The sequence below is a fragment of the Mixophyes fleayi genome, chromosome 6 (assembly GCF_038048845.1).
Source record: "Mixophyes fleayi isolate aMixFle1 chromosome 6, aMixFle1.hap1, whole genome shotgun sequence".
Lineage (NCBI taxonomy): Eukaryota > Metazoa > Chordata > Amphibia > Anura > Limnodynastidae > Mixophyes > Mixophyes fleayi.
The window spans coordinates 105,637,941-105,650,940 of NC_134407.1; the positions used below are offsets into that span (position 1 = coordinate 105,637,941).

The 13,000-nt window shown below is 35.4% G+C and overlaps 1 protein-coding gene across 2 annotated transcripts in view; it reads right to left on the reverse strand.

The window, feature by feature from the left end:
- The window catches only part of LOC142161481 (rap1 GTPase-GDP dissociation stimulator 1-like), a 220,611-nt gene that overhangs the window by 41,758 nt on the left and 165,853 nt on the right, over nt 1-13,000 (reverse strand). Inside the window, exons 5-8 of one of the 2 annotated variants that reach the window (XM_075217151.1) lie at nt 12,040-12,168; nt 8,619-8,744; nt 4,630-4,773; nt 2,160-2,291 (exon numbers count right to left, since the gene is read on the reverse strand). In XM_075217151.1, coding sequence (XP_075073252.1) covers nt 2,160-2,291; nt 4,630-4,773; nt 8,619-8,744; nt 12,040-12,168 — 531 coding nt within the window. The remainder of the gene's footprint in view (nt 1-2,159; nt 2,292-4,629; nt 4,774-8,618; nt 8,745-12,039; nt 12,169-13,000) is intronic. The other variant, XM_075217152.1, reaches the window with a different exon arrangement.

A 13,000-nucleotide genomic window follows, 5' to 3' on the forward strand; every position in this document is an offset into this window, starting at 1 on the left:
TTATTGGTGCGATTCATAAAAGTTCAGGGTTTTTAATATATTGTGGTGACCCACTCCTCTACGCAGGCCAGGTACATTTATTGGTGCGAATCAAACAAGTTGATGGTTTTCTTATTATATATATTGTGGTGACCCACTCCTCTACGCAGTCCAGGTACATTTATTGGTGCGATTCATAAAAGTTCAGGGTTTTTAATATATTGTGGTGACCCACTCCTCTACGCAGTCCAGGTACATTTATTGGTGCGAATCAAACAAGTTGATGGTTTTCTTATTATATATATTGTGGTGACCCACTCCTCTACGCAGTCCAGGTACATTTATTGGTGCGATTCATAAAAGTTCAGGGTTTTTAATATATTGTGGTGACCCACTCCTCTACGCAGTCCAGGTACATTTATTGGTGCGATTCATAAAAGTTCAGGGTTTTTAATATATTGTGGTGACCCACTCCTCTACGCAGTCCAGGTACATTTATTGGTGCGAATCAAACAAGTTGATGGTTTTCTTATTATATATATTGTGGTGACCCACTCCTCTAAGCAGTCCAGGTACATTTATTGGTGCGATTCATAAAAGTTCAGGGTTTTTAATATATTGTGGTGACCCACGCCTCTACGCAGTCCAGGTACATTTATTGGTGCGATTCATAAAAGTTCAGGGTTTTTAATATATTGTGGTGACCCACTCCTCTACGCAGTCCAGGTACATTTATTGGTGCGAATCAAACAAGTTGATGGTTTTCTTATTATATATATTGTGGTGACCCACTCCTCTACGCAGTCCAGGTACATTTATTGGTGCGATTCATAAAAGTTCAGGGTTTTTAATATATATTGTGGTGACCCACTCCTCTACGCAGTCCAGGTACATTTATTGGTGCGATTCATAAAAGTTCAGGGTTTTTAATATATATTGTGGTGACCCACTCCTCTACGCAGTCCAGGTACATTTATTGGTGCGAATCATAAAAGTTCAGGGTTTTTAATATATATTGTGGTGACCCACTCCTCTACGCAGTCCAGGTACATTTATTGGTGCGAATCATAAAAGTTCAGGGTTTTTAATATATATTGTGGTGACCCACTCCTCTACGCAGTCCAGAAAGATACCTTGTTGCAACGTTTTGGACTAATAACTATATTGTGAGGTATTCAGAATACACTGTAAATTAGTGGAAATGCTTGTTATTGAATGTTATTGAGGTTAATAATAGCCTAGGAGTGAAAATAAGCCCAAAAACTTGATTTTTAAACTTTTTATGTTTTTTTCAAAAAAAATCCGAATCCAAAACCTTAAATCCGAACCGAGACCTTTCGTCAAGTGTTTTGCGAGACAAATCCGAACCCCAAAAATAACGAAAATCCGGATCCAAAACACAAAACACGAGACCTCAAAAGTCGCCGGTGCACATCCCTACTTTTAATGGTAAGGAATAGTGATGCTGTTGACTTCAGAAGCTTTAAGCACACCCCAAATAACTGTGAACATGGTGTGAGCACACCCTCTTTTTGTATGCACACTGCTGGGAAGCCACTTTGACCCTATTTGGACCAGAACCAGTGTTGAGAGGAATGAAATGTTAATATGAGATGATTACAATGTTTTCCAGTAGTAATAATTTGAGTTTTGAAGGACAAAACTAAATGAGGCAATTGAAGATCATCATTGATCACTTCATTTGTACTTCTATCTCATAATGTAATGTAATGTAGTTATCCAAATGGTTTGATAAGTTTTCTTGAAAGTCATTAATAAAACACATTTTTTTAAAAAAAGAACAATAAACTTGCAGCTTGTTAACTTTAGATGAAAAATCCACACAGCATCCAAGAAAGACTGTATTTCAACTAGGTTGGTCCCAAATCCAATATTTGGTTGCCTTTGCAATACCTACCTGTATTGATAAACCTATTTATTTGATTTTCATTATAAAGCATGTGCAAAGCACTCATTTATAAAAACAGCCCTGTATTTTTTTTTTTTTCATTTAATATTTTCTTGGTTTAACTAGTCCAATTATATTTAAACCCCTCCCCTATGTTTTCTTTAGAAGTACAACAATAATTTGTGGCTACTACATAACAGAACAGAAGGGAACTCCTACTCTTTACTCCTTGGCAAAACGAGGTTATATCTGTTTATGAAAGCAACATTACCATTTCTTGCAAAGTTGGCAATGGCGAGTGCTCCAGTCATCTGAAGAAGGGTGTGCCGAGAAGTCAGCCAAGAAGGAATATTCTGGTAGACCACACCACAGCCATTGTCAAATAGTTTTTGCATTGACTCATCTGCAAATAACACAAAAACAATTAATAATATCTCCCTAAAAAAATAAATGTGAATAAAAGATAAAGGCAAGTATACTCAAGGACATCCCTTGACACTGAAACAAAAGCATTTTTATTTAAGCTCTAATAGTAACATTAAAGACCACTGACCATGTTCATTAAAGGTTTGAATATCTTTTTATTTTAACCAGTGATCCAAGTAGAAATTTAGAAGTGTTGTAATGGAAAATGTAAGTGGATGGAAATTGATGGTTTTACAATCAAAGCAGTAGGAAAATATGTTTAATCAGATTAGTATTATCTTGCAATATTAAACCAGGTTTTAGGGCACAGCTTTAGGCATAGAAACCAATGCTACTGTTCTTTCTCTTACTAGTACAGGTGGCCTCCTGGGATTCTTATTGTTGTCATATATCCATTTGCTCATGTAGCATTTACATTCAGCAGAATAGGTTATTCAGAGAATTTTGCCACATTTTGCAAGATTTTATGAGTGCATTTTGGAGTTGGATATAACAATAAATTAACAGATCTTTGTGGGTTATTGTGATTTTACTGATGGAGTGACAAGGGAATTGTTTACAATGTGCCTTTATCTTTTAAGTATGCATTTGTCCAGGGTTTAATCCATCTGCTATTTTGGAGTTAAAGATTGTCATTGGTTTTGTCCAACTTGATGTCCAACTTGATGTTTTTGTACAATAAACAGTATTAGAGTACGGTAATTTGTTCTGGATAAAAAAAACCCTGAAGTACTTAAAACATAAAACCATCATTTATGAATGGAAAATTGTGAAGGCACAGATCAAATTAAGTTTCTTTGGCTTTTGCAACTCTGCCCATATTATTGCCCAATTGCGCTATTTTTTACAGGTGTGCACATTGGTTGGCATGTGATGTTAGTATGCACTGTGGGTTTAGGAAAATTCCTCCTCATAGTTACAGCTCCTGTGTATGTGACTGAATGTTCATGTTCTTTCCTGCTATTTAATTGAAACAAAGAAAACTTTTGACAGTTGTACGTAGTCAATATATTATCCTCTGGTAATATTGATTTCATAATACGTTTGGTCACTTGTCACATTCTCTATACCATTTTTGATGTGACAAATTATTTTGCATAACAATTGTTTGATATGGATACATTTATATGAACCCTGTTTAAAGTGTTTCAGTTGAATCAATCAACTAATAAACTCAACTGTCACAGAACTATTGAACTGTAACAGCTCCATTGTATGTGACAATATAAATTAAAATAATTTTTGACCAGTGTACTAAATGTTTTTTGGGGGTTTTATAAAGTATTGTTTTTATTTATGATAACCGATTGTTTGAATTTATAACAAGATAAAACACACAGCCGATGATTTATTAATTGGAGGACCTGATTGGCTGTGACATTTCAACATGGAGTCTGGAATAGTTTTATATTTTAAATGAAATTGTAGGAGTAGCCTAGAAACACGTTAAGCTAAGTCTGCTGGTTACTAAAAATATAACGGGTTATTACTGTCTACAGTCCATACTCCACATCCACAATTGAAAATAAGGGAATTAAGGAAAAGTTTGTGCTAAAGAGATAGACTTTGAAACTCAGTTGCCTATAGAACCTTTTTGGATATACAAATGTAAAGTTCACAGCATTGAAGTAATCAGAAAATTTAATTTAATTTCAAGGGGACATCTTTTTCCCCATCTAGGTGTAATTCTTATGAGAAAGCACAAACAATGCAATGTAATTTAAACACATTAGAACATATGAAAAAACTTATTATAAAATAAGTGAACAACTCTTAACAGTATAATCAATAATATAAATCTACATATATTTTTTGTACATTAAATACATGATACCTTTAATGCATACTGTACATACAATGTATTTATGTAGCAATCTTCTTTGCATACACATGTTCTGGTCTAGCTAGCGGCATACATGTAGTTTGTAATACAAAGACTATGCAATGTCAGTCATCACTATCAGTCGGCACTTACACCTGCCCTGTAGTGGGTGCAAGTGATACAGCTAAAACGAGGCACAGTTACAAGAAACCAACTTCCCTCTCCCGTTCTGCCCTTCAAGTCATAGGCAGTTGTAAGTGTCATTTGTATTAAGATATAAATTGCATTCATTGTATGGTCCATTTCTGAGCATGCGCAGAGCTATTTCACACAAGATAAGGCATGCAATCGCACTTATGTCCTTCATTGAACCTTAAAAAGAACTTCCAGCTTAACTGTATTTCAATTAATCTTTGTTTTTTTTTTATAACTCTGATCAGTAAGGAACAATCTACTTGAGCCACAATCCATATACCATATTTACTGTGCTTACCACCAAGTAGCAATGACACAATAAGGTCCGATGATGATTTCAGTGTGCACATGTCTTCTGTCTGCGAGCTGTCTTGTAGTTTTTGGACAATTTCACACAGTATCTCCTGAACAGAGGAATCTACCAGTTGTAATTTAAGGGGATCTGAATAAGTGATAAATAAAGTCACAAACAACCAGTCAGCCATTATGAAGCATCTTAATACAATATAGCTAATGTTTTTGTTTTCCAGCTTAGTCAACCTACATTGTGTAAGGTAATTTAGCTGGTACAAGTATAGTATGCCTTTGATGTTTTTTTTGCATTGTAAAATAAAAGGACAAGGGTATATCTACAGGGGTAACAGGACATATGGATGTCATGGGATTAATGCTCATAGTGGCCTATGCTCAGCCTACATTTTCACTGCCTCTCGCTTGATACATTGACATTCTACCTGTTATCAGCTCAAAAGAAAATATTTTTTTTCACTTTTGCAGTTTATGTTCTGCTCCTGGGCCAGGTTTTATGCTTTTTCCCCCAGAACAGTCCATTTCTAGTTTTCAGCTCCTGTAGGCATAAGGGATACGTTTGTATCTTTTTTTAGCTACTGCAAATTGGTGAGTGACTGGATATGGTCAATTTGGCCTTACTTTGTTTTAAAATGGACACAAACCTCCAATTTTATTCTTTATTATTTGTGTTTGCAGAAAAGTAAATAATAAATAATAATATTGTATTTATGTCATATTCTTGGGTAATTAGATTCCTGTGGGACACAGTACGTATAAACAGTAGACCACCATGTGTAGTCCTCTGTGGTCTCTCTCTCTCAATACCTCCCCTCTCCTTAACTTCTCAATAAGTACTTCTATCTAGATGGGGTGACAATCAGCTATGGTACACAACTACTAATGGTAGTGCTTCGTACTGGCTGTGTATCTCATGTTTATAGCAAATAATATCTTAGACTATTTATAAATTGCCTGTCAAAACCAAGGGATCTGTCCACACTTTTTATAAATGTGTTTCTTAATAACACTGTTAGATAAATCAGTGATAGGCAACCTGATACAGTGTCTCTCACTTGTTAAATAAATGTCTTTCATTTTGAGAAGCTTCAGAATGTTTTACAACTGTATGTAATGATGTTTGTAACAATTTTATATATGAAGTAACTTGTATGCAATTTAATATTCATAATGATTTAATAGAGTTTGTAGCTTCTGTTGGCATCTTTGGCAACAATGTCATTAATTTTTCCTTGTGATAAATAATAGTATTTTTTAAATTAATCCTTAGTAACATTTTCTTAGGTTGGCACTGCTGTGCACAGAATGAAATGTTCCCTACATGTACAGTATGCCTCTAAATTATTGCATCAATACTATTTTGATTCAGAACAATGTGGAAAAGAAACAATTTATTTTATAATATCAGTTCATTTTCATTTTAATGTGTATGGCACAAATTCCTTTTCATTTTTTAGTCTAATGTGAATGTTAGAATATAATGGATAATAACATTTTAACACATAAACACATTTATTTGCAGAATTTATGTTGCTCACATAAATAAAATCTAAACTTCTTATCAATTTTGGAGGATCATGGTGTATGTAACACCAACACAAAGGACTCTGGGCCAGGCATCGAAGAAAAGCCTACTGGGACATGGTCCGTGTGAGCCAGCGTCCCAGGCTGGGTGACATAGAAACTGTCTAGCTAAACCATAGTGGAAATACTGCGGGAGGATATGACTCTGAAGGATACTGAGATTGTTTCTTTGGAGTGTTGACTGCAAGAAGCTGCTGAAGGGTACATGCTACCATTTACACTGTACCTTATGAATGTCTTATGGTGTTGTACTGTTGTAATAAAGCTTTATTTTGGATATATTATGGTCTACCTGAGTGGGTTGAATTCCACCAAGGGTAACCACCATCTCAGCTAAGGGTGGTTTCCTCACAACTTGCTTGTCAAGTTTACCATTCATTAGAATGCTACTTCTTTTATTTGACCCATAATTCCCAAAAATAAAAAAATAAGTGTATGATGTCACAAAAGAACATTTGTGCTGTGAATTTGCACTTTTGCATTGTCATAAATGAGCCTTAGGACTAGATTTACTAAGCTGTGGGTTTGAAAAAGTGGGGATTTTGCAACCAATCGGATTCTAGCTTTCATTTACTTAGTACCTTCTACAAAATGATAGCTAGAATCTGATTAGTTGCTGTAGGCAACATCCCCACTTTTTCAAACCTGCAGCTTAGTAAATCTAGCCTTTAGGGTATACCTGACATGCTGTCAGTCACTCTGTACCTGTACCTCCCTCCTATCATAAGAACTGCAGATGAATTAAAGAGGTGCTGGTGGACATGTTTAAACAGTCCAGTTATTTTATGTATATCATTCAGCTCAGTAATAATATTTGATTTATATATAGGTCAAATAGTGACTTTTTGCTGTTTACTATTTGTAAAGACATTAACTCATGAGAATACTGTGCAGTAATGTGAAAAGTAAAATGGGATTTAAGTCAAGTGTAATGAGACTAGAAAAGAAAAGCTTTATGTCTTTAATTACCCCTAAATGTTATTCTGAATGTTTAGACCTAAGTGATATCTGATTTTTAATAATTTACAGAGGGGTGAATTGTCCAGTGATGAACAGTTAAGGGGATTCTATTTTCTAAGAGGATGGTGTATGTAGAAGGTACTGCATAAAAACAATTTTGACACATGCACCATCATCATTACTATGTCTACCTTTTAAAATAAATTTTTTATTTAAAGATTTAAGTAATAATTATAATTGTACAACCAAAAAACAGGAGAGGTGCAGAAATTACCAGTAATTGAACGCAGCAAATGAACACAGTGTAGTGAATAAACAATGTGACTTACTTTAATATAAAACAAAGGCAGCAGATCAACTTACATGGATTGTATATTCAATCAAATTTGAATGCATTAAAATTGAAAATGTTCATTCACTGGTAATGTTCATTTACTGAACGATTCACCCCTATATTTCTTTGGTGATCAGCTTTTTTTTTTGTTTATGTTAATACTTGTTTGGGGTAAAAGTATGGAAGGTTTAAAGACAAGTCAAACCAGAGCTCTACTGCTTGCAAAAATCATATCTTCCAAAATCACCTTAAACTATATGGCTACATTATGTCCTTTTCACATATGGTCATCCACTTTTTACCCACAGTCACCTGGGACAGTACTGTGAAAATTAGAACTGTTGGGGGTATGAAAAAGCTCTGAATAATAATGCCACCACCACAAAAGGATTTAGACATTCCAAGTCTTTAACGACTACTGGGATATGGAGATTGTTTATTATTTTTGTATGCAGTGTGTTTTTGTACACATTTTCCTTTCGAACTATGTAACTCAAATGCATCGCTGTGAGTTATTTTCTCCCTGTCTTCTGAAAGACCATCAGCTTAGTTCAACAGAGCACATCACTATATTTATTTTGCAGAATTCCATCCTCCTACTATTTAATTCACCATTATATAGCCAAATTCATGAAAATGATCATTCTGGTTACAAAATGTATTTATTTTCCCACAACCAAGTAACTTTTAAAAATACATGCATATAAGATACATTTTGTTATTCACTTAAAGAATATGTTAATCCATCACACTATTTTTATGGCACTTTCTGGGTAATTACATTAAAATTCATCTATATACTTGTCCTAAACAATTTTATCAGTAGAACACATTACAATTGTTCTGTCCCATCTGGTGGTCAAAGGAGAAGGGTGTGTTCTAACAGATGTCTGTTATTGCTAATCCTCTGTAAAATCTTGCTTTATTCACAAGGATGAGCCTTGCATATACCCATCCATCCCTTCCTGTTCTTTCCGGATGCACATGACTTCCTGCTAGATCCAATTCAGCCAGCTGAATTTCTCTACTCATTACACAGGCACTAAGCTTCTAAGCTAGAGATCTTATTACATTAGAACAACTGTGATACATATACATACCGTTTTCTGCCAGCATTTGGAGAACCTCAATAATAATTTCAACTTTTTCATGGTTTTCTGCCCTCCTCAGCTGCTTTACCAGCTGCTCAACAACCGTTGTTTTACTTAAAGATTCCTTAGCACTTTCTGCAAACAAACATGAAGAGACATCATTTACCCACTTACTTGTTTTTGTTAACTTCTGGACATCTTACTGGTGTGTTTCACTAATGTGTCAAAAGAGTCTACATAGTTTGCCTTTTAACGGCACTCAATCACTTTCTTGCATATATCTTAAGGGATTCCTTACCAAGTGACCAGTAGAGTGGTGGAGAGCTCCTCAACATTGGGTTTTGTTCTAACCTTTACATTATTTTAATCTATATAGACAGATTTTCCTCAAAGGTTGGCTACAGCGTCTAATGTGGCTGATTAAAAAAAAGATTGAATTCTGGCACTATAAAAATGAAGAATAATTTTGTGTAGCCAGTTTTTATTATGAACTGTAAAATAGGTATCCTTTATTAATTATGGCATTTATTCAATCTGAGGTTTTATACAATTTGTTTTAAAGTGACTCAACTTGTTAATTTACTTAAGTCACTAAAATGTTATTTTTAGCATTAATTTGAAAAATGACAAACAGCTAATAGTTTGTATATTACTACCTACTTGCGTACATGAGAATAGAAGGCTTGTTCAAATCATATACGTAATTTTATCAAGGATAGAAATATGATAACAGGTTAAAATGAAATTTATATATATATATATATATATATATATATATATATATATATATATATATATATATAGCGAATTAATACATGATACTTTTGAAATCAAATTGTAACTACACAGTACTGTTTTTTTATTAATAATGGAATTTAAGAAAGGAAACCCTCTTTATTATCAATATGTTTCACTTGCTTGTAATCTCTCGCCTTGACTACTGTAACCTCCTTCTCTCTGGCCTATCTGATTCTCACCTTGACCCTCTTAAGTCTATCCTCAATGCTGCTGCCTACCTTATTTTTTCTCCCACCTCTCTATCTCTGCTACCTCCCTCCAACAGTCACTACATTTTCTCCCCATGGCCTAAATTTAAACTCCTCACCCTCACCTTCAAAGCTCTTAATCAATCCTCCCCTCAGTACATCTCCAATCTCATCTCTACCTAATCTCCTAGCTGCGCTCTCCGCTCTGCCTGTGACCGCTGCCTCACTATTTCACTGATCACCTCTTCCCACTCCTGTATCCAGGACTTTTCCCGGACTGCTCCTGTGGGTCACTGTTTTCTGTATATGTCATGTACGGTGCTGCAGACCCTTTGTGGCGTCTTATAAATTAAAGATAATAATAATAATAATACTGCTAAACTGTGAACACAAATATCAACTTTAAATTTCAGTGTACAAATAAGCTATCAAGTATTTGTGTGCTAAATGAAAAAACGGTCAGTATTTAACTTATGTGCAAAACAGAAAACTAATTTTCACCCCTTGCATTGTAACATGGTTTTGTCCAGGAGACTTAAATAAGAAACTTCTTAATTTAAGTTCCTTAAAGAATCAGGCCCAATATGCCTACCTGCTTTACATAATATGATCTGTCCATATAATACTATGGCTATACCAAGTAAACTGGCCACGCAGTTCTAGAGAGTTAATTAGGGCTAATTTTTTAATTGGAATCAACATGGGTCTGTTGCCTGTGTATTATTTCAACAAGCTATGTATTAATTATTATTTGTGTTTGAAAAGCATTCTCCATTTTCCAGGAGACTTTAATCCCATGAGATCTATAGCAGGCAAATGTTGCAATTACAGATTTTATGTTGTATAATAACATATTATTGAAGAGACATATTTAGTTGTGGTGAACAAATAAACTGGAACTTAGTAAAATGATATTGTAAATAACAGTAGGAAGAATTGGCACAATTATATTTCCGCATTCTATTTTTCTAACTGTGAATGTGTATATCTTTATTTACTACACCTTTAAATTGCAAACTTTTATTTCTCAGGCTTCATTCAGACAACATAACTGTTGACTAGCCCTAAATAGCTTTAAAAGCTTGCACTCTAAATCTTCTCAGCTAATAAAGGTAGCCTATCATATACAATAAAGTATACAAAACATACATTATATGGACAAAAGTATTTGGCCACACATTTTAATTATTGAATTGAGGTGTTTCAATCAGACCCGTTGCCAGAGGTGTATAAAATTAAGCACCTAGCCATGCAGTCTCCATTTGCAAACATTTGTGATACAAAATGGGTCGTTCTGAAAAAGATGGTTCGTGAAACTTCATCTCTGTTGAATATTTCACGGTCAATTGTAAGTGATATTAGAAAGTGGAAGCGTTTAGGAAAAACAGCAACTCGGCCATGAAGAAGAAGAGCACATAAAATTGCAGAGTGAGGTCAACGACTGCTAAGGAGCATGGGGCGTAAAAGTCGCCAATGCTCTGCTGTTCCCATAGCTGAAGAGTTCCAAACTCCCACTTGCATGAACGTAAGCACAAAAACTGTGCGGCGGGAGCTTAATGGACTGGGTTTCCATGGGCGAGCAGCTGCATGCAAGCCTTTCATCACCAGGACCAATGCCAAGTGTCGAATGGAGTGGTATAAAGCACACCGACACTGGACTGTGGAGCAGTGGAAACATGTTCTGTGGATTGATTCATCACGCTTCTCTGTTTGGCAGTCAGATGGGCAAGTCTGGGTTTGGTGGATACCGGAAGAACGTTACCTGCCTGACTGCTTTATGCCAACTGTGAAGTTTGGTGGAGGAGGGAAATGGTATGGGGCTATGTTTCAAGGTTTGGGTTAGGCCCCTTATCTCCAGTGAAGGGCAATCTTAATGTGTCAGCATACCAAGTCATTTTGAGCAAAGCTATGCTTCCAACTTTGTGGCCACAGTTTGGGGAATGTCGTTTTCTATTCCAACATGAATGTGCCCCAGTGCACAAACCAAGGACTACAGTTTGACATAGTGTGATGAGTTCAGTGTGGAAAAACTTGACTGATCCGCACAGAGCCATGACCTCAACCTGATTGAACACCTTTGGGATGAACTGGAACAGAGATTGCGAACAAGGCCTTCTTATCGAACATCAATGCCTGACCTCATAAATGCTCTACAGAATGAATGAGCACAAATTCCCACAGAAACACTCCAATATCTTGTGGAAAGCCTTCCAAGAAGAGTGGAAGGTGTTATCGCTGCAATAGGGGGACCAACTCCATATTAATGTATTTGAATACAATGTCTTTACAGTCCCTGTTGGTGTAATGGTCAAGTGTCCGAATACTTTTGTTCATATAGTGTATCTCTGTTCTTATCAGTGTGGTTAACTGCCCAGAATTATTTTGTTACTGAAATGTTGACAGTTACAACGTACTTTGAGTGCAAGCGAAGTGAAAGTTCTAACCTAGATCTGCCAGATTGGACAAAGCCAAGAGACACACACGGACAAGAGTATTGTTATCCGGGAAATCCGTTAATATTCTGACCAAGGAAGTCAGTACGCCAAGTTCGACCAGTTGCTCTTGCAGCTCATCTACAATGAATATAAATATTATATATTAATTGTGCTTTATCTAGATGTATATTTTACTACAATATAGACAATACTATGTCATATGACACAGAGCTACACTGACTACACTATTCACACAGTATGCACTAATACCAATGTACCATGGATAACCCATTACTATGCCTATAGAAAATGTTCTCATTAACGACAAAACAGATTTTTCTACTAAAATAATAATCCCACTCTGCTAAGAAAGTGCTTTGCCTCCACTATGACTCATTAAATGCTATACAGCCCAAACTTCTACCCACTGAAAGGACACCCTCCCCCATGCAAATTAGGATCCTTTTAAGATAACCACAAAAATACCCGAGGTTGTGATGTTGATTTCAGTCATTTTAGTTGTGGAATGAAAATACGAAATATGTGGCAATAGAGGGATTTACTATTGTATTTATAGCAGTATAGAATTTATTTTCCCATTTTACCTTTCAAAACAGGATGCAAACAAATATTTGCAAACTAATGTTAGTTGATGGTCTTTGTGTTTACAAATTTGTGCATTCTAGGGCCATATTCAATTTTCGGCGGAAATGCCGAAAATCTTGCGACGCGCGCACTGTTACCGTTATTACGGTAATCGTGCGTGTAAATCCAGCTAACTACTACCGTAATAACTGTAGTAGTTTTAACGCTGCGGAAACCCGCGACAATTGAATATGCCCCTAAACGTGCATTTCTTAATAACCCAATTAGCTATTCCCTTTTATTAGTCCTTGCCATTTTGAATTTTTTTAATTTAACCATGTCTTTTTCTGTTAAGTTACTGTTTCTTTTTTTAGTTTTATTTACA